The sequence below is a fragment of the Apis cerana genome, linkage group LG4, assembly GCF_029169275.1.
Source record: "Apis cerana isolate GH-2021 linkage group LG4, AcerK_1.0, whole genome shotgun sequence".
Taxonomy (NCBI): Eukaryota; Metazoa; Arthropoda; class Insecta; order Hymenoptera; family Apidae; genus Apis; species Apis cerana.
Genome location: NC_083855.1, coordinates 3635380 through 3660999, shown reverse-complemented (window position 1 = coordinate 3660999; position 25620 = coordinate 3635380). Strand labels below are relative to the sequence as shown.

Here is a 25620-nt window from a genome sequence, read left to right as displayed (position 1 = left end):
ATTTCCCTATATTTTATAATTTGAAATATAATAATATTGTTTATTATATGTATATATTATTCATATATCATATTGAATCATTATAATATAATGTTTATAATACATATGGATTCATATGTAATAAAATCATCTTGTTAAAATATATTTAAAATTAGTATTTATTACATATATTTATCTAATCATAAATTAAATATTTATTAAATATTTAACAATAAAATATTGTAATTATGATATTATGAGAAAGTATTTAAAATTTTTTAAAAACAATGTCGATTTGATATTTATTTATTAAGAAAGTTATTTATTAAAAATATTGTTTATAATTATAAAAAATGTTATAAAAAAATTTGATATAATTTAATTACATAATAACATTATTATTTTCTTTTTTTTTGCTTTTTTTTTATATTAACTTATTTATATAATGTTCTTTAATATTTAAAATAAAAATAAAAAATAATTCAATCGATTATAAGAAATTGCGATTAATCGATTATATCTTAACAATTATTTGTATTTTTACAAAATTATTTTAATATAATATTATTAAATTTCAATAAAAAAAAATAATAATAATTTCAAAAATAAATTTAGTAATCAATAAAAGTTTTAGATGTGTTAGATGTGTCAGTACATCGATATTAAAAATTTAGCTATGTCATTCGATGACATTGCACGTATGATATAATGTTACGAAAGAATATACTAATATATCTTTGTTGCATAAAACTTGTATAAAAAAATTTATGACTAGGTATCTAATCAATTATTTTAATGTACATTGTTAAATATTGATTTAATGTCTTACCATTTCATTAATTTATAGTATATAACATAAATATCAAATACTATAACTTTGCAAAAACATTGTTATATAATATAAATTTAATATAAATTTTATATATAAAAAAAAATTATGATTTTTTATGCAAATTATTAATTTTTTATATATGTATTTTATCATAATATATCTTTGTTTTATTTTTTTCTTATAATAATAACGTAAAACATTTCTTAATATATTTTTTTATTAAATAAAATATATAATTAAATAAAATTTTATTAAAATTTTATAAAATTTAAAATATTATTTTAAGAATTTTTATTATTCTCATTTTATTAGATTTTCTATTTTTGGTTATACAAACAATCTTTTCTGTTTAGAACTTAAACCGTTATTTCAAAATTGTGCGCAAGATGACGTAATATATCTTGATTGGACCAACATTATAATGTGAACGGTTTCTATTCAGCACAGTTTACATTTGTTTGAGAAAGTGAGCGGATATAGTTGTATCAGTTAGTTTTAAATAGATATATAAGGTAATAGGTATATAATGTAATTGTATATTTCTTCAATTGAACATCTTTTACTTGACTACAATCATTTATTGAAATTAACGATATCTATTATAGTGTGGAACACTTTATCTTGCTTAAGAAACCTATAAAAGAACTCAAGAGTGTTATCTGAATAAGTAAAGCAAAACCTATAAAGCAGTAAATGTATTTTTATGGAAGGCTAAAGTATGGATCAATTTTGTGGTACTGAATTTTGGGTAAGAATGCATATTCTATTTGTTCTTTTGTTATGTTTTTGTTTTATTTGTATCATAAAAATTCACTTGAAATATTTTTTTAATTAAATAGCTGATTAATAATGTAATTTAGTATATATAAAGGTATATTATATTATATTAAAAATATAAAGATATAATATTTTACATTAAATTTTAAAATAAAATTTATTTTGTCTGTAATTTTATTATTTTTATTATTTTATTTTTTTGATTTAAAAAATATATATAGATAATTTATTTTTTACATTGTAGAACTATAATTTAATATGGAATACAGATGACCCAGAGATTACAGAATGTTTTCAGAAAACTGTGTTAGTATGGATACCATGTGCATTTTTATGGTTATTCTCTGGAATAGAAATTTATTATTTCTTAAACAGCAAAAATAAAAATATTCCATATACATGGTTATTTATTTCTAAACAAATACTCATAATAACTCTGATTTTACTTAATATTGTTGATTTAGGAATAGCTATACATAAAAGTACTTATGAAAAAGTTTATAATGTTGATTATTGTACACCAATTATAAGAATTGTTACCTTTGTAAGTATTATTTATAAATTTTTAAAAAATTATAGAAAATTAATATATTGTAATAATATTCTATTAATTTTTTTATAGCTTAAAACAAGTATTTTAGTAACATATAATAGGAAATATGGAATGCGAACTTCTGGATTATTATTTTTATTTTGGTTTCTACTTGCTTTATGTGGAATTATTGAATATAGAAGTTTATTAAAATTATATATAAATAAGGTATGTTATTAGTTATTGTTATGAAATAATCAACAATTAATTGAAATTATTTTATATAATATTAATGACTATATTAATGATTAATTGACAGATTTATTTATTTTTTATATATTAGATTATTTTATATATTATTTTATAGATTATTTTATATATAGATTATATATAAGATTATATTTTAATTCTTAATATTAATATTAAAAGAATTTTTTTGTATATATTAACTTCTTTTATATATATTTTTTTTTAGAATGAAATCTCTTATTCATTTATATCATATATGATATATTATCCAATAGTAATATTTTTATTCTTATTAAACTTCTTGGTTGATGCTGAACCTAAATATTCTAAATATCCCAGGGTAATATTTTTGATAAATCATATTATAACTAAAATGAAAAATATTAGAATATTAATTTTATATATTGTATTTATAGGCTGAAAAACCATGTCCAGAACAAAAATCTTCCTTTCCAGGAAAAATCTTTTTTAGTTGGTTTGATTCAATGGCATGGAAAGGTTTTAAAAAACCTTTAGAAATTACAGATCTGTGGTCCATAAATCCAGAAGATACAGCTAAAGAAATTGTACCTAAATTTGAGAAATATTGGAAGAAAAATTTACAAAAAAGAAACAAGTGAGTGTGATATTTATAAATATTTAATATTAGAGAATAAAAATTAAATAAAAATTAGTTAATAAAGTAAAAGAATTTAAGTAAAAATCAATTAATAACCAAAGAATTTTATTATATATTATATTACTAATAAGATATAAATTCACTTTTGCTAACAAGAGTATTTTGGACTTACTTTAGGTAAGTTAATTAAATTGTATATATGATTAAACATTTAAATATGTTTTATTTTTATTTATTTTTAGTGTACAAAATACTAAAGCATCATTCAGAAAAGGATCTGGCCAAGTAAATTTCAATAATGAATATAAAAAGAAAACATCATCAGTTTTGCCTCCTCTTTGCAAAGCTTTTGGTGCCACGTTTTTATTTGGTGCAGTACTTAAATTTATACAAGATATTATAACTTTTGTTAGTCCACAAATATTACAGTAAGTAAATAGATATTTACTTTTTATTTTAAATTAATTAGTTTTTAGAATTACAGTTACAAATTAAAATGTTTTTAATATAGGTTACTTATCGATTTTATTAAAGGACATGAACCACTATGGAAAGGCTATTTTTATGCAGTTTTATTGTTAATTACAGCCATATTTCAAACATTAGTTTTATCTCAGTATTTTCATCGTATGTTTTTAGTTGGATTACGAATACGTACTGCTTTAATTGCAGCAATTTATCGGAAAGCATTGAGAATGTCCAATGCTGCAAGAAAAGAGTCAACAGTTGGTGAAATAGTAAATCTAATGTCTGTGGATGCACAAAGATTTATGGATTTAACAGCATATATAAATATGATTTGGTCTGCTCCATTGCAAATAGTTTTAGCATTATATTTTTTATGGGATATTTTGGGACCAGCTGTACTTGCTGGATTAGCTGTTTTACTTATTCTTATCCCAATAAATGTCTTAATTACTAATAGAGTTAAAACATTGCAAATTAGACAAATGAAACATAAAGATGAAAGAGTTAAATTAATGAATGAAGTACTTAATGGTATAAAAGTATTAAAACTATATGCATGGGAACCTTCATTTGAGGAACAAATACTAAAAATACGAACAAAAGAAATTAAAGTACTTAAGGAAACAGCATATCTTAATTCTGGAACAAGTTTTATTTGGTCCTTTGCACCCTTTTTAGTAAGTTTTTAAGTTAATTTTATATCATTAAGAGAGAAAATGATTTTTTATTTATTTTTGTTCATTATTTATTTATTTATATATAACTTTTATTTTATAGGTTTCATTGGTATCCTTTGCAACATATGTACTTATAGATGAAAATAATCGTTTAGATAGTACAAAAGCTTTTGTTTCACTCAGTCTTTTTAATATCTTAAGGTTTCCTCTTTCTATATTACCTATGATGATTGGTAACATGGTTCAAGTAAATAAAAATTTTTTATATTCAATACAATATATACAATACAATACATATAATTTTCATTTTTTAATATAATATAATTTAGGCTTATGTTTCTGTGAAACGTATTAATAAATTCATGAATACAGAAGAGTTAGATCCAAATAATGTTCAACATGATTCATCTGAATGTAAGTTCCTAATAATTTTTATATATTTAAAAATATTATATATTGAATATATCATATATATTAATATAATATAGCATATACATTACTAATTGAAAATGGCACCTTCATATGGGATATGGAAAATATTGATAGACCAACATTAAGAAATATCAATCTCCAAGTGGAACAGGGTCAATTAGTAGCTGTTGTTGGCACTGTAGGATCTGGAAAAAGCTCTCTTTTATCAGCTCTTCTTGGAGAAATGGAGAAGATAAATGGCAGAGTTAATACAAAAGTAAATATTTTATTATTTAAATGAAAACATTTATATGATTAAATAGTTTTATTATTTGTTTATTTTATAATATATATTATATATAATAGGGTTCTATTGCATATGTATCTCAACAAGCATGGATTCAAAATGCATCGTTACAAGATAATGTTTTATTTGGAAAATCATTGCACAAAAATTTATACAATCGTGTAATTGAGGCATGTGCATTAACTCCAGATTTAAAAGTACTGCCTGCAGGTGATCAAACTGAAATTGGAGAAAAAGGAATAAATTTATCTGGTGGACAAAAACAAAGAGTATCATTGGCCAGAGCAGTATATAATGATTCCGATATTTATTTTTTGGATGATCCATTAAGTGCAGTAGATTCACATGTTGGAAAACATATATTTGAAAATGTAATTGGCTCTAGTGGTTTACTTAAGAAGAAAACAAGAATACTCGTCACACATGGTATCACTTATTTACCAGAAGTAGATAACATTATTGTTCTTAAAGATGGTGAAATAACAGAAGTTGGAACTTACAAACAACTTTTAGAGAAAAGGGGAGCCTTTTCTGAGTTTTTAGTGCAACATCTTCAGGAAGGTATGTATCACTTTTTTAATTTTTCTTATTTTTTTCTATTTAGGTTTTATATTAATTTTTACTTATATTTTTCATGAATCTAAGTTGGAAATCGTAAGTCAGTGAAAAAAGTAATTACGATTCCTTTTCCTACTTCAATTTGTGTGATTGTCCACAAAATGGTTTATATTGCATTTGGCTTGTGATGTTAGAGTATCAATGATGTTAGTATTTTTTGCAATTTGCTACTCTTAAAACTTATCAGCTGGCTTATAGCATAAAGTAATCTACACTACAATTTTATTTTTTAGTATTCTCTTTTATATAATCTTTTATACATATCTTTTTTTTAAATAAAAAAAAGATTATATATAAAAAGATTATAATGCATGTTAAATTTAAATCAGAAACTTATTGAAATGAAATATATAATTAGTATTATATATATATAATTCTTTTTATGATTTATTTTTAATTTATTGAAATTAATAATCATGATTTGCCGAATGCATTTGAAATTTTATTTTAACATCAAAGTGAATCCTGTTATGTTATTATTTTTTAATTTTGTGTAATTTATTTTTGAATATGTTGTGTATTTTTTATAATAAATTTAAAATAGTACATGCTGATGGTGAATCAGAAGCAGATCTACATGAAATTAAACAACATTTGGAATCTACAATTGGATCAAATGAATTACAACAGAAATTAACAAGAGGTAAATCAAGAATGTCAGAAAGTCAAAGTGAATCTGGTTCTATAGCTGATAGAAAATCTTTAAATGGTTCATTAAAGAGGTAAAATTACTTCAATTCGATTTTATGCAAATTTCTATAATATAATATTTCTATTTAGAAGAATATATGTAATTTTATATTTTTTAGACAATATTCTACAAGTAGTCAACAGTCTGGTACTTATGAAAATAGTAATATAAAAGAAGCGAAATTATTATCTCCAAAATCAGGAGGTAAATTAATAGAAGTAGAAAAAACTGAAACTGGAAGTGTAAGTTTTTTTTTTATTTTATAAAATAATTTATTGAATAAATTTTAATCATATATTATTTTTATTAAGGTTAAATGGCGAGTCTATTCTCACTATTTTAAATCCATTGGTTGGTTTTTATCAATATCCACTATTATAATGAATGCTATTTTTCAAGGATTTAGTATTGGTTCAAATACTTGGCTCAGTATGTGGTCAGATGATAATTTAACAGATGTTAATAATACGGTTGATCACGTTAAACAAAACATGTATCTTGGAGTATATGGTGGACTTGGCCTTGGCCAAGGTATGTGCTTAAAAATTTATAATTATTTATTTCTTGTTTATTAATAATTCTTAGAATTAGAATTTTAAAAAAAATTATTATGTTAAGGTAAGTTTAATTTTAAATTATATTATGATACAATATACAATGACTATTTTATTTATTTATTATTAAATTTTGTTTGAAAGGCATGTTCCTTCACAGATTACACAGTTTTGGGGAAATTAAATTTTAAATTATAAACAAAATATGTATTTATATGATTTTGAAACTAACTGTTTATGTATTAACATTATAAAATCATTATTTCCTTAAAAATTTGTTTTGAAATTTTAAATACGCAATTAACATTAAAATATTAACAAAATCTAACTAGTGTTAAAATATTAGTGCGAGTGCAGTTTGCTGTGTCAATAGAATATTTATAAATTAAATTAAAAGCTTTGTAGAAATATATTGTTTAAATGCAATTACCTTAATTATTATTCAAAATTAATTTTTGTTTCGCATGTACTTATCTTATTTCTTATGTATGTATAAGCTCATGCAATATTTATGTACAATATTTCAGCATGAAGTAGCAAAATAACAAAGCTTTTTATCACTTATCTATTACTAAAATACATAGATTTTATATCTTTTATATATTAAGTGTTCATACTCATCACAATTAAATTATAAGAATTTTAAATGTTTTTTTTTAACATACAAATAAAAATATATATATGTATATATATCATTCTATTATAGAAAAATTTTCTATTAATAGAAAAATAAATAATCATGTAAAAATATATGTTTAATTGAATAAAAAAAAAGATATATTAATTTTTATAATATCTTCCAATTGAATTGGTAAAAAATATTGTATAAATTATTCAATGTTATTTTTCATATTATAAATGTCAAATTTTATTTAAAATTATAATTTTAAAAGTATATATTAGATAATATAGATTTTTATCGTCAAATATTATATTTATAAATATTAAATAAAAAAATATAATTAATTGGCAAGAAAATTTATCAATATTTTATATAAAATATAATAATAAAAAAAACAAAAATAATATCAATAACAATATCAATAATAATAAAAATGACACTATGCATGTTTATTAATTTATTTATGTTGCATAAATTAGGATAAATAAATTTAGTACAAGAATTTAATTATATTTTTTTAATAATATATGTCATAATATATAATCAGTATTTTCTAATTATGCACCTCAATACATGTGTAACTGCAGAAAGGAACTTGCACATGGTATTAGGTAGATGATGTAATAAAAATCATTATAAGAAAATTAATTTTTCATTTTTTGATTTATAATGTACATAAAATACAAATATTGCAAAAACTGATACAGTCCCTGATATATAATTATCAGGTTTAATGATATACCAAAGTTATCACCAATCATTGTAGGCATGACAGTGCTTGGAGGGGCATTATTCTTGGCAAAAGGAACAATACGCGCTTCCGTGCATCTCTTCGAGAGTACGTTGCAACGTGTTCTCCGGAATCCAATGTCATTCTTTGACCAAACTCCAACTGGTCGAATTCTTAATCGACTCTCTAAAGATACTGATGTCATTGATAATACGCTGCCATCCATACTGCGTTCTTGGATTACTTGCCTCTTTGGGGTATGATATTTTCACGTTGTAAATACTGTACTTAACAAATTTTGATCAAAAATTATAAATTAAGTTTATATCCACTTACGCAGTGGCTATATTTAAAAACAAAAATTCTAATCTCATTCACATATAATTATTCATTTTACATATACTGTTCTATAAACTTGCTATTCAAAAAAAATTATAAATTTTTAAAATTTTTTAAAAAAAGTTATAAAAATGAATTAAAAATATTTGCATGCTTAAATGAAGTAGAATTTCATGGAATAACTAATTAAAAAATATATATTTTATAATATAATATATATAATGTTAATAAATAAAAAATTTGTTATATATATATATAAATATTTTTAAATATATATATATAAATATATTAATCACATATAGTTTTTAATATAAAATTATATTTATTTTTATATTTAAAAATAGATAAGATTTTATTATAATTTATATATATTTATATAATAAAATATATTGTGTTGTGACTGTATTTTGTTAATATTTGTTTATTTTATTGAAAAATTTTTTTTTAATTAATATGAAAATTATTTCGTATATTGTTTATAATAATATATCTTATAAAAATTATAATTAGTAACAAATTTATTTTATATAGTCATCAACTCAATAGTTTATGTTATAAAAAATTACAAAAACTACAAAACAATAATAACATCATAATGAGTAATGGACACAATTATACATTAATGTTTTGTTAAAAAAGTAATATTGCTTATGCTTTAAAATAGTATATGTGTATTTTACTAAATATAAGCTATGAATTAAATATTTGAATGCTTGATTTGTTTATGTATTGTTCTATTATTTGTGCCTGGCATGCCTCTCCACAGCAAACTACACTCCCTCGCATAACATGAGACAGAATAGCAATTTTTTCATATTATAAACTTATTGTTGAAAAATATAAATGAAATGAATTTCTATTAGTTTATGTATATTAGAATTAAATAGTGCTTTCAAATGTTCACATTATATTGTGAATTTTATTTTGAATAAAAATTCATAATAATAATAAAAAATTTGTATTGAATGAAAAAAATTACAGAATGCTTTAGATTTTTTAAATCTTAGTTATAATTGTATCATTTAGAAGTTTTTATGATTACAATGAAAGCAAATTATGTCTGATGTTGTAGCGATGACGAGTTTTCTCTGCGATTTGGCACCCCAGCTGGGCTGCTGGCTGGCTGCTCGCCAGATGCATATAATGATGCTGCGTGTTGTGATGCGTGCTCCATTGACCTTCTTTGATACAACTCCTACTGGTCGTATTATCTCCAGATTTGCTAAAGATGTCGACGTACTGGACACATCTCTTCCTCAACAAATTTCTGATAGCATCTATTGTTTGTTTGAGGTAATTTTTGAAAATACGTGAATTAAATTAATGATGATGATTTTTTTTTTTAAATATTATTTCCTTTCTATAATTGCTCAAATCATAATTCATTAGATACTCATATAATATCATCTCGTATAATATAATTGTATATTTATATAAATTAATAATAAAGATATATTTACTATATCTTTTTTTCCTATGAGTCTATAAGTATATCATGAAATTAATTTATTCTATAAGATTTTATTAATATTTTATATATTATTTGCATTATTTCAATTAACTCTTAATAAATTCAAAATAATTGATAAAGATGTGTAATTTTAAAAAACAAATAACAAACAAAGTATAATTGTGTCCATTCTAATAAATTATAATTATATACTAAAATTAAAAAATGCTTTTATATTGAATAGTATATTAATGTCTGGAAAAAATGTGGGTGTTTTAAAATTTTGCATGATCATTAATTCATGAATTCTTTATTTGAAAATTGATTCTTGATTATTTTATGATTGTATATATCTATTTGTATGCATTTATTTATGTATATATGATTTTTTTTATTTTTCGTATTTAAATAATGTTAAATTAATTTATTTTTCATCTTATTTTTTAAGTAGAAATAAATTTATTAAATTATTTTTTTTTTACTAAATATTATTTTTATATTGCAGGTTATAGCCACTTTAGTGGTTATAAGTTTTAGTACACCAATATTTATTTCAGTTATAATACCAATAAGTGTAATATATTATTTTGTTCAACGGTTATATGTTGCATCTTCAAGACAGCTAAAACGTTTAGAATCTGTTTCAAGATCTCCTATATATTCGCATTTCAGTGAAACAGTTTCTGGTATGTTTTATTATTGATTTATAATTTATATAATATATATAATATAATATAATATATATAATATAATATATTATATATAATATAATATATATAATATAATATATTATATATAATATAATATAATATATATAATATAATATATTATATATAATATAATATATATAATATAATATATTATATATAATATAATATATATATATATATATATTATATTCAAAAATATTAATATAATTATATAGATGTAATATTAATATTTGATTATTAGGAGCACAAATGATTAGAGCATTTGGAGTACAAGAACGATTTATTAATGAATCCGAAAGTAAAGTAGATTTTAATCAAGTATGTTATTATCCTAGTATAATTGCAAACAGGTATAAATTTTTTCTAAAAATTTCAATATTAAATTAAAATATATTTAATAATATTTTATATAAGATAATTATAGATAATTATATAAATTGTAATAATGTTATTTATTATTTTTTCTTTAGATGGTTAGCAGTACGTTTAGAAATGGTTGGAAATTTAATTATTTTTTTTGCTGCATTGTTTGCTGTATTAAATAAAGACACTGTAAGCTCTGGTTTAGTTGGACTATCTGTTAGTTATGCATTACAAGTAAGTTACATATGTAAATAAAATAAAGGAAAAAAATAAGGAAATAAAATTTTATTTCTTTTTTCAATTTATATTTGCATTTGTTTTGAGACAGATATTATAGATATAAATTATAATATACAGATAATATATAGATAATAAAATATAGATATTTAATAATAAATAAAAATTATTTAATTTAATTAATTTAATTTTTAAATAATTTTTAATAAAAATTTTTAGGTTACTCAAACATTGAATTGGTTAGTACGAATGACTTCTGATGTTGAAACTAATATTGTAGCTGTAGAAAGAATAAAAGAATATGGAGAAACCCCTCAAGAAGCATCATGGAAAAATCCAGATTATACACCACCTAAAGAATGGCCTGTACAAGGACGAGTAGAATTTAAAGATTATAAAGTTCGTTATAGGGAAGACTTAGAACTTGTACTTCGTGGATTATCATTTTCTATTAAGGGAGGAGAAAAAGTTGGTATTGTTGGTAGAACTGGTGCTGGAAAATCATCTTTAACATTGGCTTTATTTAGAATAATAGAAGCAGCTGATGGACAAATTTTTATTGATGATATTGATATTGCTAAGTTGGGGCTCCATGATTTAAGATCTAGATTAACTATTATTCCTCAAGATCCTGTATTATTCTCAGGAAGTTTAAGAATAAATTTAGATCCTTTTAATTGTTACACTGATGATGAAGTTTGGAGAGCTTTAGAACATGCTCATCTTAAATCTTTTATAAAAAGTAAATATTATCTTATCAATAAATAATGTTGAAAAATATATATAATATATAAAAAATATAATATATTACTATATTTTAGATTTACCAAATGGTCTTTTATATGAAGTATCAGAAGGTGGAGAAAATTTAAGTATAGGTCAACGGCAATTAATATGTTTAGCAAGAGCATTGCTTCGAAAAACAAAAGTATTAATTCTTGATGAAGCTACAGCTTCAGTCGATTTAGAAACGGACGATTTAATCCAACAAACAATTAGACAAGAGTTTAAAGATTGCACAATTCTCACAATAGCTCATAGGCTTAATACGATTCTTGATTCAGACAGGTATGTTTTATTAAAATTGTAATATACTATTTTCAAGTTATTAATTGATATTAAATAAATAATATTTAGGATCATTGTCTTGGATAATGGACGCATTGTGGAATATGATTCTCCAGAATCATTACTACGTAATTCATCTAGTTTGTTCAGTAGTATAGCTAAAGATGCAGGCCTTGCTACATAAATAAAATCCATATCGTAAATACTGTACAAGCAATGAAATAATAATTTTAAATCTATGATATAATAAAAAAGAAATATAGTAAATCATTTATATAGACAAATATAAAGTATGTTTAGATTTGGAAGAATGAAAAATTTTGTAGAGCAACATTTTTCAGTCAAATCATACATAATTTTTAAATAATGCCAAGCACAGCCTATTTGTAAAGTAGTACGGATATCCGTTACTTAAAGTACTGCCATTTTAGCAGCACATCTTGTGCTTAATAGAAAATGTTTTTAAATGTACATATATATTGTTTTAGTAATTTTACTTTAACAAGCCCATAATCTTGGGCAAACAATAATGAAATGTAAGCAATGTACAAAATACAGCAGTATTGTTTAGTTTCTTTTATTTCCATTAAACTTTATTAAGATTCATACTGTCTTATTTTTATTTTTCAAGAATAATTATGTATAAATATAAAATGTGATTTATTTTTTGCTGTTAATTTTTTTTTGTTAAAATTATTTCGCTCTGTACTGTTTGACAAATATGATAAATTTCCAAGTTATGTAAATAGTATTCTCTAATATTTATGAAAAAAAATAAAAATAAAAAGATTACAATTTTATATAATATAAAAGTTTTATTCTTATTATTTAATATTTTATTTTTTCAATATTATATTTATGTTATATACATTATATATTAATTAAACAAAATAAAAGATTTATGCTATGTATTTTTATAATATATAATTTATAACAAAGATATAAAAATTTAATTTTTTATTTAAAATTTTTAAGCATCATTTTGAATAAACAATAATGTATATTTTCAATGTTATAATTATTTATTATTGTTAATAATTATTAAAATTATTGAATAAATATTTATTATTAAGTTCATAGAATTAAAGTTAAGACATCAAAAATAAATATAAAAAAATTCATAAATAATAATATAACTTTTTTTACGAATATCTCAAAATAATATTGTATAAATATATTATAAAGATACTGTATTGCAATTTATATTTTAAATTATTAGTCTATATTACATTATCACTTTATATCATATTTACAAAAAAGATTATATAAATTATCAGTATTTCTATTTTGCTTCTTGATTATGAATAAATTTAATTCATAATTAATTAAATTAATTTATATTATAAATTTATAATTATAAATTAATTTATAAATTATTAATACTATTTTTTGAAAATATTATAATTACATTACAATATTACATATTTCAAAATTAATAAAGTATATTAAAATGGAATAATTTTTGTTTTTTTTTTTTATTAATTTTCTATATATTAATTATGTTATTTAACTGCTGGTAATTATGATAAAATTAAACATTTCATTGAAGACATTGATTTATTAAAAACAATGATTATAATTTTATCTAAGATCGAGTACAACTTGAAATATATTTATAACATAAATTTGTTTGGAATTCTTTTGCAAAATTTTATTCATATATAAGAAACAATAAACTTAAAATATTGATACAAGAATTATATTATTCATAATTCATTATATATGAATATGATATATATATGCAAAATATATAATATTATTTCTTATTTAAATTATTCATTAAAATATTTGTGTGCATATATATGTAATCCAAGTCATTTCATACACGTGTATAAACATACAATTCGCAATTCGACTTATTTTTTAAACATTCAAATAAATTTTATATACCTTGACATGATATCAAATAATAACAATTACTACAAAGCATTGAAATATAAATGAAACGTAAATAAATCTAAATCAAAGCATAATAACAATTGTTTCTTAAAGATAGTATATATGTACTTATATCATTCTTTACAATCATACTAAATCTTGTTCTGATATTCTGCCAAATGCAATGGACATCAAAATTCTTATTCAAGCATATCAATGTCTTTGCGAGGCTTTTTAATTGGCTAGATGAAAACCAGAAGAATATATATACATACACGTGTAGTTATATCAAACTGATAAAGGTACTTATTGCGTATAGATATATATCCTTTGGTACTAATAAATTTATTAATTTAAGATAAAGTTTGAATAATATTATTAATGCTAAAACATTATGTATCAAACATTATTCGTTTTTTTTATTTGCTTCATTTTTTGCACGATCTTTAATAAATTCTTGTTTTTTATCCTTAGTTATTTTAGCTTCCATTTCACCAGAAAAACCAAATTCATTTACTCTAGTATGATCTGTTTTATATATCCATCTTTGGTATAAAAATATAAAGAAAACAATATCATCTCGGAAGCAACCAATTCTATATAATGTTGGCATTTTTATCACAAATGCAAAGATATCATCAATAAACGTATTTAGAAACTTGTAAGACATCATGCGCCATGGAAGATGTGCTACACTTTTTAACTTATAATTAATAAATAATTGTGGTGTCATCATAATAAATCCAAATGTTAGTAAAAATCCATAAAGCATACTAAGAACCCAAGAATACCATCCTTTATGTTCTAAATACATCAACGAATAAATAGCATATCCTCCTAAAAGAGGATAAAGAGTCCATGACAAATATTTAAAAGCAAGTCTATCATATTCTTTTGTGGAAGATTCTACATATGATCCTTTATCATGAAAACTTATTTTTGGAAAAATACCAAATATTTTTGAATTTTTATCAATAGTAATATTTACAACTTTATTAATTTTCCATACTTCAATGCATAAACCTATTGCGCAACTAATCCGAACGACTGTATTTGTTTCATTATCAAGAACATACAATAAAACAATCAAAGATTGAAAAACATTGAAAAATACAGATCGAACTGATAGACCTTCCAATGAATTACGATTATTCCAAAACTGTATATCTGCAAAAACATATAAAAATTATATTATAAATTATTTATAATGTGGATGTAGATTATTTTAAATGTGGATGTAAAATTATATATTAAATTATATAAATTATATAATAAATATATATTAAATTATATGTTAAAAATTCAAAAAATTTTATAACATAAAAATATAATTTCGCAATTTTTTAAGTTATACTATATATAAATTTTATATGTAAATTTTTTAGTTGATTTTGTTTGTTAGTGAATTTATTAATATGTTTATTATTTGATTTCCAATTCAAATAGTTGACCACATCTATTTACAAAAATTAAATTATTTATTTTTAATCTTACCATTTTTAAATGCCAAAAATTCAAATACACTATGTAATACTGATACAATTATAGTTAAACCCAATAAATAAGGATTTGTTTCTAATAATGTTTCCTTCAAAGTATCCTGATCATTTTCATCTTCGTCTGATGAATCTCCTATATAAAAATATTATTAAAATTCTATTTTTAATTATAATTAATTTTATCAAAATAATATACCCATAAGTGAAGATGTCCACTTATTCCTCATTGTTTGAGCTGCATAAATTTGCCATTTAAATAATGAAAGTGGTTGATAAGTTAATTTAAGTTCAAGTTCTTTTATAGTATCATTTAAAGGTTGATAGTCTCTTTGCATATTCCAAAAATCATTCATATATATTACAGGCTTATAAAATTTCTCACCAGGTAAAAAATGGATATCTATTAAAAAATAATATTTATCTTAAACAAAAATAAAAATTTAAAATATTAAAAAAAAAACTTACATGTATCTAAAGGTGGTGACACTTGACCATATACCCAATTAGTATGATCTGTTACTAAATTAATAGTTAAATTTGGATGCCAATGTGATACATATTCCTGATTCATTAATTCAGCTTTCTAAAATGAATATTTAATATCTTTAATTTAATATATTTATTTAATGATTTGATGGTAGAATATAATTATACCTCAATTTCTTCTTTACTTGCAGTAGTTTCACCAGTTAACAAATTATGCTTTTTTTGATATCTAACTTTCTTAAATTTATTTAACATTTTTGTAGAATTTGACATATAATTTCCTGCATAAATATTTTTTCCACTTTTAGGATTTGGAGATTTTCCACTTTTTGTAATATACACATGAAGATATATAGATCCATTATTTTTTAATTGATCAGATGGAATAAATTTATAATTCTTAATTTTTGAACCATCTTTAAATGGTCCACTATACCAATCTCCATATATTAATCCTTGTTCTAACCATATTAATGTTCTTGGATCATCAAATTCCTTAAAATTTTCTGATTCTGATAAATAAACATGTAAATCAAATAGAGTTCCATTTTCAAATATATTTACAGTTTGTAAAGATTGTGCTGGATTAACAATGCCAGAAAACTGAGAATTATCAGTGTGAAGTCGTCTAAATAGATGACTAATACAATAAATAATGAGGGCACGTATAATTAATGATTTTGTTATAGCAAAAAATGATTCTAGATGTGTTCGTTGATATTTTTTCCTTTGTTCATTAGTATCTGCATTTACCTATATATGAATTAAAAAAACAATTTTTATAATAAAATATTTCGGAAAGATTAAATCTTAGTTAATATTTACGATATTATTTTCAAATGAAACAGGTAGCAATAACTATTTACATTTCACTTAACATATCATTAAACAATCATTTTATATTTAAATTTATAAATTTGATAAATTATATTATATTAGAATATAATTTTTAAAAAACTTTCAATTTGAACACGTGAAATATATATGAAATTAAACCTATTAATTTTAATAAAATATGATAAGTATTTTCAAATGAATTATAAAATAAGAGAATATAAGATAACATAATTAACACACATCTCTCTCCTCGTTGTTTTCTGTAGAAATTACTTCTCCATTTTGTCGATTGTTATCCATATTTTCTTTGATTTCTATTTCCTCACAATCGTGATTATCATTTTCAGTACCCACCATTTTTGTGTTCATGTTTTCCATATATTCTCATTGAGTCTTCAGAGGGAGACACATATATATTAATACTACCGGATGTACAATGTACAATGTATAATATATTTCATAATTGTTTAAGTTAAATTTTTCATATCTAATCAAATAATTTAAAATATGTACAATGAAATATATTTATAATCTTTTATAATTATTAAAAAAATTTATTAATCTTTCTTGCACATATAATATATAAATTAATTTTTTTTAATATCATAAATAATTTATAATTATTTGAGATATTATTTTTAAAAATATAAAATAAATTTATTTATTTTTAATTTTTTATATAAATTTTTTTCTATTTTTAATAAATATTTCTACTTTTCTATTAAATTTCTAGTGATATTTAACTAGAAAAGTGAACAGCTAATTAAGATTGGATTTTAAAAAATCACATGTTCCGGCGGGAACAATGTGATATCTTGTAACGGGTTAGATGCAACTTATTATTTATTATCTTTTTTTATTATCTTGATATAATTTTTTATATTATATTATTTCTCTAAATTAAAACTATGTGGTGTACAACGCCTGAAATTTCATGGCATAATCGTGATCCAGTTTTGAGTATTGATATACAAAATGGAATTTATAAAACATCAAAAGATGAAATTTTTTGGCGTGTTGTAACTGGAGGTGCTGATTCACATATTTTGGTAATATTATACAAATAATTTGTCAATTAAATATAATATATGAATATAACTTTGAATTACTTTTTTAAATCAGATATGGCATTTAACAATGAATGAAAATGGAGGTGCTATTGTGAAATGCGTTGCTGATTTAGAACGGCATCAAAGGGCAGTAAATGTAGTGCGATTTTCACCATCGAAAAATATTTTAGCTTCAGGAGACGATGGTTAGCAAAAATTATATTATAAAGGATTAATTAAGAAAAGTAAATTAAAATATATTTTATAGAATCAACCATAGTTTTATGGAAACAAAAGGAGGATTGCGAATTTTTTATTACTTCTGAAGAAACTAAAGATAAAGAACAATGGATTTCTTGGAAAGTATTAAGAGGACATCTTGAGGATGTCTATGATATCAGTTGGTCTCCAAATTCTAATATGTTAGTTTCTGGATCTGTAGATAATACAGCCATTTTATGGGATATTCACAAAGGACGTTCTGTAGCAATATTATCTGATCATAAAGGTTTTGTACAAGGTGTTTCATGGGATCCTTGTAATCAATATATATGTACAATAAGTACAGACAGGTATATAATTTTAATAATATCTTTGTCTTTAATATATTTATATATAACTAAATTATATATTTATAGAATATGCCGTTTAATTGATATAAATACTAAAAAAACAGTGCAACGGATTTATAAGGCAAAAATTCCAACTCGAGCAGACTATCCAATAAAAGATAAAATAGTACGTTTATTTTATGATGATACTTTTAAGTCATTTTTTAGAAGATTAACATTTTCTATAGATGGATTATTACTTATTGTACCTTCTGGTATAATTGAGCCTATAGAAACATCAGAAAAGGTATCTAATACAACTTTAATTTTTTCAAGACATAATTTAAAAGAGTAAGTTTATTGATATACAATATAATATATAATATATAACACAATATATTTTATAATAATTATATTTTATAATAATCTATAATAATTTTATTTTTAGACCTCTTGTACTTCTACCTTCTTTAGATGAATGCACTATTGCAGTTCGATGTTGTCCACTTTATTTTGAATTACAAAACAATGGTCCAACACCAATGATAGCTTTACCTTATCGAATGATATTTGCTGTTGCAACACAGCATTCAATAATGATATATGATACTCAACAAATTTCACCAATTGCTGTAATATCAAATATTCATTATACTAGATTAACTGATGTTGCATGGTAAGAAATGATTATTTAATATTGTTAAATGAAAAAAAAAATTAATTTATTTATCATTTTTAGGTCAGATGATGGTAGAATTTTAATTGCATCTTCAACAGATGGTTATTGTTCTATAATACATTTTCAAAAAGGTGAATTAGGTCAAGAATATAAGAAACAAAATGATATTTCAACAAAATCTGATAGTATTAATAATTTTAAACAATTTACAACATCAAGTTTTAATATTAAAAATGTATCTGAAAAACCTGCAGCCACTGCTGATATAGATAATAGTGCTATAGATTTTGATATAAAACATGAAATAAAAAAAATTCTCAATGAAAATTCACAAAATATCAAAAATGAAAATAATAAATTATTAAATCACACAATTAAACAAAAAAAAGACTTAGATAATAAAATGGAAATTGAAGAGACTGAAGATATTAAATTAGTTTATAATGAAGAAAGTACTAATGAAGTTATCAAAGTAAATATATCTCAAAAAGATATATCTCAAAAATCAGAGGTACCATTAATAGTCCCTAGTAAAACACCTCGAAGAGTACAATTAATTACACTTTCTAGTCCAAAGGGACTTAAAAAGGAACAATCTTAATTTTTAAATATGACTAATAATTATAAAATATATTTACGTAGTACATATATATTTAAATATTTACATATATATATTTTTATAATATTTCATTTTATAATTTTTATTATTACAATAAATATTTTAATAAATTTAATCAAATTTATTCATTTCCTTTATTTATAGAAATATATTCATTTGTTTACGATGTAATTGATTAATTTTTATATATTATTAATATATAACATTTTTAAATATGTATATAAAACAAATTTGTAAATAAATTTTAATCAATTTTCCATCTTTTTTATTTAGTAACAGTCTAACAAGTAAAATAAAATTCATTTAAGTTAAGAACGATTTTAGTGATATTTATATTTTAAGTACTATAGTATTAACTTTGTCACCTATGATACTTAAAACAGATATTATATACCTAGGAATAATAATATAGCATATCACAGTGATCTGACTATTCATTGAGTCAGACAGTAGTCGGATTGTGGTTTGTTCTGACACGATCTTTCATCTTTAAGAATTTATATTATCAATAATGGTAAATATTTCATTTATTATATGTTACATTATTATTTCATATTACAAATAATTATAAATTATAATTAAAAATCATAATTATGATATTAATTATAATAAAAATTATTTTATTTATAAAAAATTATACTTAAAAAATTATTTATTATTGTTTTATAAATATTTATAAAAAATTTTTATAATATGAATAGGATGAATTAAACTGAATAATATAGTATTATTGCTAAAGATTAGATTTCCAAATTACAATTATAAATTTCTACAACAGTTAGCAAATTATAATGCAAAACTATGCAATATTAATATTGTCTATAGCCAAGTATTGTATAATTATAATGTATCATACTTTTTTCTAGTTTAATCGATCGATTAGAGAATTGTAATAATAAAAATCCTAAACAAAACAATTTGCCAAATTAAGATAAAAACATGAATGATAAATAATATTTCAATTTATATATTCAAATCTCCAATACTTGAATATAAATTCAAATATTTATGCATTATGTAAATAATAATATTTATTATTGTTTTCAAAAAATATGTATTTAAAATATTAATAATTGAATTATAATTAATATTTCACAATTTTAAAATAATTTTATATAAAATCATTAGATTTGCTATTACATGTTTAAAAAAACATTATAAAATATTTATATTTATTACAAAATGAACACAATTAGTTATTTGATACAATATTTTAACATAAATTATTTAATGTTATTATTTAATATTTAATCTTAATATTATTTAATACTATTAAAATATTAAAATATTATAAATATATTTATTTAATATTATTTAATCTTTTTAAATATTTATATAATTGAAATAATTTTTTTTTTAAATTAATCTTTTTTAATTTATATTTAATAAATATATTTATAATTATACACAATTTGTATCTCTCTTTACATATATATTATTATATATATATATTACGATATATATATTATATATATATATATATTATGATATATATATTATTTATATATATATATATATATATAAAGAGGAAATTGAATTATCAGCCGTTTTTTCTTTCGTGCAAAAATTATTTATTTGCAGAATTGCAAAATTGTGTCACGCATAAAACGATATTCGATTAAGCTGCTATGGTTACAGTATGTCAACCTATAAAAATCGATTTTTAGCATAATATAGAGAATGTAAAATATATGCATTCCGGAACTATGATCTTTTATGTTTTATATGCAAAGCAGCAATGAATATATCTTTACAACGATGTAACTTTCTTTTTTAGATCATGATTAATAAATGATGATACAATAGGTCAAGGTAAAAAAGCTTTGCAATTTACTGACAGATATAAAATTACTTTATGTCGATAGAATTTCAACATATCAGTTCGTAATCACATTGTGTGAAGTGCATTAACTGAAGTAGTTTAAAAGTGTTAAATTTAACAATAAGTGATTCAATATTTAAATGAATTAAATTATTTAAATGATTCGATTAGAAAAATTCGATTTAATATTATTTCATATATTTTTAATAATAAAAGGTATTTCCTTATGTTTTTGAAGAAGAAGAATAATTTATATTCGAAATGTTTAATAAGAAAAAAATATTTATACATAAATAAATAATTTATAATAACATAAATATTTCATTAATCTATAATAAAATAAAAAAATAAAGGGGATATATATGACATAGATAATTCTAAAATACATTTAAATGTTATTTTTAAACATTTTTTCGTCTTTTTTATTTTTTATTAAACATAATTATTTAAATAAATTTACTAATTATTAATTGTAAAAAATATTCTATGAAAAAAATGGCAAAAAAGGTATGATATTCAAATTTTAGATAAAGTTAATAGTTTATAATTAATTTTTTTTTGATTATTAACATCTAAAAATATCTTTAATCTTTTTAAAAATTTAAATTAGTATATTTTTTATTTCTTTTTGATTGAAAGCAATTGATAATAATGTTAAATACAATTATCTATTATATTATTATAGCGGGAATGCATATCTATTCATATTGGACAAGCTGGTGTCCAAATGGGTAATGCGTGCTGGGAACTATATTGCTTGGAACATGGAATTCAACCTAATGGGCAAATGCCCAGTGACACCACTGTTGGTTATGGGGATGATTCTTTCAATACATTTTTTTCTGAAACAGATTCAGGAAAACATGTTCCAAGAGCTGTTTTTGTTGATCTTGAACCAACAGTAGTAGGCAAGTTATTAATCGAAAAGTTTTAATTGTTAAAAACTAAAAAATTCGGTTTTGATTGACAAATAATATTATTGTAAAATTAAAATTATATAAATTTTTCGTAACACTTCAGATGAAGTTCGTACCGGTACATATAGACAATTATTTCATCCGGAACAATTAATCACAGGAAAAGAAGATGCCGCAAATAATTATGCTCGTGGTCATTATACAATAGGTATATTACGCAATATTTGAAAATTTTATTAATAGAAAATTAAATTTTATTTCATTATTTTTCTGATAATTGATAAATATATATTTTTAGGAAAAGAAATTATAGATATCACTTTAGATCGAATTCGTAGACTTACTGAACGATGCAGAGGTTTACAAGGTTTCTTAATTTTTCATTCATTCGGTGGAGGCACAGGTTCAGGTTTTTCGAGTTTACTTATGGAAAGATTATCCGTCGATTATCCTAAAAAAAGTAAATTGACTTTTAGCATTTATCCTGCACCTCAGGTAAAGAGCATATAATATATAAATAAATATAATTAATAATTATATACTATATGATAAAATATTTGTCAGGTATCAACTGCTGTTGTAGAACCATATAATGCGATTCTTTATACACATCCAACATTAGAACATTGCGAAGTGGCCTTCATAGTTGACAATCAAGTATGTAATATTATTCAATATATATTTATAGTAATAGATTTACAGTTACATGTAGCTTAAGTTTAAAATATTATAATTTCTAGAATGATTTTACAATTTCAATTACAATTTCATACAGTAAAATACAATACAAGAATGTAATATTCTTAATATTACATTTCGTAATACTATATTTCGTAAATAATATTTATTTAAAAAATTTTGCGCATCTCTTCTCAAGTTATATTTTCTTAATTGTCTTAATTCTCTAAAAAAAACAAAAATATGTTCTAAAAATAGATTAAAATTTCATTTATTGTATGTATATATAAGAGGAGAAATTTATGATAATTTCATTTTTTATAACAACTTATTATAATGATTCGTAACATTTTCCAGGCTATTTATGAATTATGTAGAAGAAACTTAAGCATTGATAGACCAACATATACTAATTTGAATCGTTTAATTGGACAAATTGTTTCATCCATAACAGCAAGTTTACGATTTGATGGAGCTCTTAACGTTGATCTTACCGAATTTCAAACAAATTTAGTACCATATCCACGTATACATTTTCCTCTTGTAAGTCAATAATTACATTTGAAATATCATATTTATGTAATAATGTAATTTATGTAAAAATGTTCAAATTTTATATTTACAAATGTTTTAATAAGATATGGTGAAATTCTATAGGCAACTTATGCTCCTGTTATATCAGCTGAAAAAGCTGGTCATGAAAGAATTACAGTAGCGGAAATAACGAATTCCTGTTTTGAACCAAATCATCAAATGGTGAATTGTGATCCGCGTAGAGGTAAATATATGGCGGTATGCATGCTTTATAGAGGAGATGTTGTTCCTAAAGATGTAAATGCAGCAATTGCAACAATTAAAAGGCAAAAACATGTTCAATTTGTTGAATGGTGTCCGACTGGTTTTAAGGTTTGTCTGATAAGATAAAAATAGAATATGAATTTAAAATTTAAAATATAATAATAGCTAATAAATTAATAGAATATGATAATATGATAATAATATGATAATAATTTAAAATATATAAATTAGAACATATAAAATAAAATATAATTACAAAGAAAAAATAAAATAAAAAATATCTTAAATTATTAAACATTAATTTCTACGAAAATTGATTTTTAATCAAATTTTAGTCGAATAAAAAATTTAATTTCTTATCTAGGTAGGAATAAATTATCAACCACCTACTGTGGTACCAGGAGGTGATCTTGCAAAAGTAGAAAGAGCTGTGTGTTGTCTTTGTAATACTACTGCAATAATTGAAGCATGGGCTAGAATCGATAATAAATTTGATTTGATGTATGCTAAACGAGCATTTGTTCATTGGTAAATTAATATTTATAATTTTTTCATATAAATTTAAATTTATATATAATTAAAACATAAAAATATAGATATAAATGAAACAAATTATTCTAAACTATAGGTTTGTTGGTGAAGGCATGGAGGAGGGTGAATTTGCAGAAGCACGAGAAGATTTAGCTGCTTTGGAATTAGATTATCGTGAAGTTCAAGAAGATGCAACTAATACAGAAGATGAGGAAGAATATTAATTTTTTAAATATATCAAAAGTGTGTTATTTGATTAAAATACAATAAATAAAATCAATAATTGTAAGAAAATAAATCATATTTTGTATTTTAGAATGATTGAATATAAATCATATCGATATATCAAAATTAAACAGAGATATATAGAATATTATTATATAAAAGAGATCTAACGTTTAATATATTTTTTTATTTATGAATAAAACAAGAAGATAATATTAAATACCCTTATTATTTTAGTATTATTTTTAACATCAGCGATTCGACTCAAAACAACATTGCAACATTAGTAATAAGTGAAATTGAAATTAAATTTTAATTAATATAAAATTACAAATAAAAAAAATATTTCATTCTGTTAGAATCATAGTATATAAATATATATTTACACATACTTTATTATACATAATTATATTTATATATGATAAACTATTATGAAACAAATAATTAAAAGAATAGTTTATAATATTATATATATTGAAAAAAAATTACTTTTATTAAATGAGGATTAAAAATAAATTTTAACTAAATATTTTTATTGTTTATTATAAAAATATTATGCATATTATTTATAATTTAATATAATTTATAATTTATAATATATTTATATATTTATCGATTGATATGAACATATAATAAAAATTCCGTAAGATGTCACGTCTAGTCTGTTTCTCATCTATGATAAAAATCATTTAATTCAAAAGAATGTATATAACTTAAATTATAACATGCTAGAGACTTTAATTTGATTTTTTTCTATCAATAGTTCAAAGATCGATGTTTCAAAATATATAATACAAAATTTTATAAAATGTCATCAT

At 21.2% G+C, this 25620-nt stretch overlaps 4 protein-coding genes across 5 annotated transcripts; 3 read left to right on the top strand and 1 right to left on the bottom strand.

Moving 5' to 3' along the window:
• The first annotated feature begins 1164 nt into the window (after positions 1-1164).
• Positions 1165-12839, top strand: LOC108003603 (multidrug resistance-associated protein 1). The gene is made up of 22 exons (XM_062073616.1): positions 1165-1323; positions 1417-1559; positions 1833-2132; positions 2211-2348; positions 2596-2709; positions 2786-2985; positions 3231-3416; positions 3500-4133; positions 4234-4380; positions 4463-4547; positions 4622-4821; positions 4911-5412; positions 6014-6191; positions 6279-6402; positions 6472-6691; positions 8103-8323; positions 10361-10541; positions 10807-10915; positions 11036-11162; positions 11385-11907; positions 11987-12233; positions 12303-12839. The coding sequence occupies exons 2-22, from the start codon at positions 1530-1532 to the stop codon at positions 12415-12417; spliced, it is 4581 nt and encodes a 1526-aa protein (XP_061929600.1). The 5' UTR covers positions 1165-1323; positions 1417-1529; the 3' UTR covers positions 12418-12839.
• A 932-nt stretch (positions 12840-13771) lies between these two features.
• LOC108003583 (putative lipid scramblase CLPTM1) lies at positions 13772-17373 on the bottom strand. Its single transcript, XM_017065929.3, has 6 exons — positions 17174-17373; positions 16265-16849; positions 16076-16193; positions 15807-16010; positions 15606-15743; positions 13772-15278 (listed from the first exon to the last, which is right to left on the bottom strand). The coding sequence occupies exons 1-6, from the start codon at positions 17309-17311 to the stop codon at positions 14518-14520; spliced, it is 1944 nt and encodes a 647-aa protein (XP_016921418.3). The 5' UTR covers positions 17312-17373; the 3' UTR covers positions 13772-14517.
• Positions 17374-17695: 322 nt separating this feature from the next.
• LOC108003609 (chromatin assembly factor 1 subunit B) lies at positions 17696-20088 on the top strand. Its single transcript, XM_017065979.3, has 6 exons — positions 17696-17982; positions 18056-18188; positions 18251-18554; positions 18621-18884; positions 18982-19209; positions 19273-20088. Exons 1-6 carry the CDS (start codon positions 17842-17844, stop codon positions 19811-19813), a joined length of 1611 nt encoding a protein of 536 aa, XP_016921468.1. The 5' UTR covers positions 17696-17841; the 3' UTR covers positions 19814-20088.
• A 144-nt stretch (positions 20089-20232) lies between these two features.
• LOC108003610 (tubulin alpha-2/alpha-4 chain-like) lies at positions 20233-25004 on the top strand. Of its 2 annotated transcripts, none has more exons than XM_017065981.3 (9): positions 20233-20345; positions 22339-22561; positions 22674-22778; positions 22869-23065; positions 23135-23227; positions 23606-23791; positions 23906-24154; positions 24411-24574; positions 24675-25004. In XM_017065981.3, the coding sequence occupies exons 1-9, from the start codon at positions 20343-20345 to the stop codon at positions 24799-24801; spliced, it is 1347 nt and encodes a 448-aa protein (XP_016921470.1). In that variant the 5' UTR covers positions 20233-20342; the 3' UTR covers positions 24802-25004. The 2 variants fall into 2 exon arrangements, with proteins under 2 accessions (XP_016921470.1, XP_016921469.1); XM_017065980.3 differs by lacking the exon at positions 20233-20345 and adding an exon at positions 21659-22160.
• Positions 25005-25620: the final 616 nt, after the last annotated feature.

Bases quoted from the DNA above. Each gene is read 5' to 3' on its own strand.
- LOC108003603 (XM_062073616.1), top strand. From the start codon at position 1,530: ATGGATCAATTTTGTGGTACTGAATTTTGG. The intron at 6,692-8,102 runs GTATGTGCTTAA...CAATCATTGTAG, and splicing joins TGGACTTGGCCTTGGCCAAG to GCATGACAGTGCTTGGAGGG. The intron at 8,324-10,360 runs GTATGATATTTT...TTTATATTGCAG, and splicing joins GGATTACTTGCCTCTTTGGG to GTTATAGCCACTTTAGTGGT.
- LOC108003583 (XM_017065929.3), bottom strand. From the start codon at position 17,311: ATGGAAAACATGAACACAAAAATGGTGGGTACTGAAAATGATAATCAC. The intron at 15,744-15,806 runs GTATATTATTTT...ATTTTTATATAG, and splicing joins GTGGACATCTTCACTTATGG to GAGATTCATCAGACGAAGAT. The intron at 15,279-15,605 runs GTAAGATTAAAA...ATGTTTTTGCAG, and splicing joins ATTTTTGGCATTTAAAAATG to ATATACAGTTTTGGAATAAT.
- LOC108003609 (XM_017065979.3), top strand. From the start codon at position 17,842: ATGTGGTGTACAACGCCTGAAATTTCATGGCATAATCGTGATCCAGTT. The intron at 18,189-18,250 runs GTTAGCAAAAAT...TATATTTTATAG, and splicing joins TTTAGCTTCAGGAGACGATG to AATCAACCATAGTTTTATGG. The intron at 18,555-18,620 runs GTATATAATTTT...ATATATTTATAG, and splicing joins TGTACAATAAGTACAGACAG to AATATGCCGTTTAATTGATA.
- LOC108003610 (XM_017065980.3), top strand. From the start codon at position 22,140: ATGAAAAAAATGGCAAAAAAG. The intron at 23,792-23,905 runs GTAAGTCAATAA...GAAATTCTATAG, and splicing joins CACGTATACATTTTCCTCTT to GCAACTTATGCTCCTGTTAT. The intron at 24,575-24,674 runs GTAAATTAATAT...TCTAAACTATAG, and splicing joins AAACGAGCATTTGTTCATTG to GTTTGTTGGTGAAGGCATGG.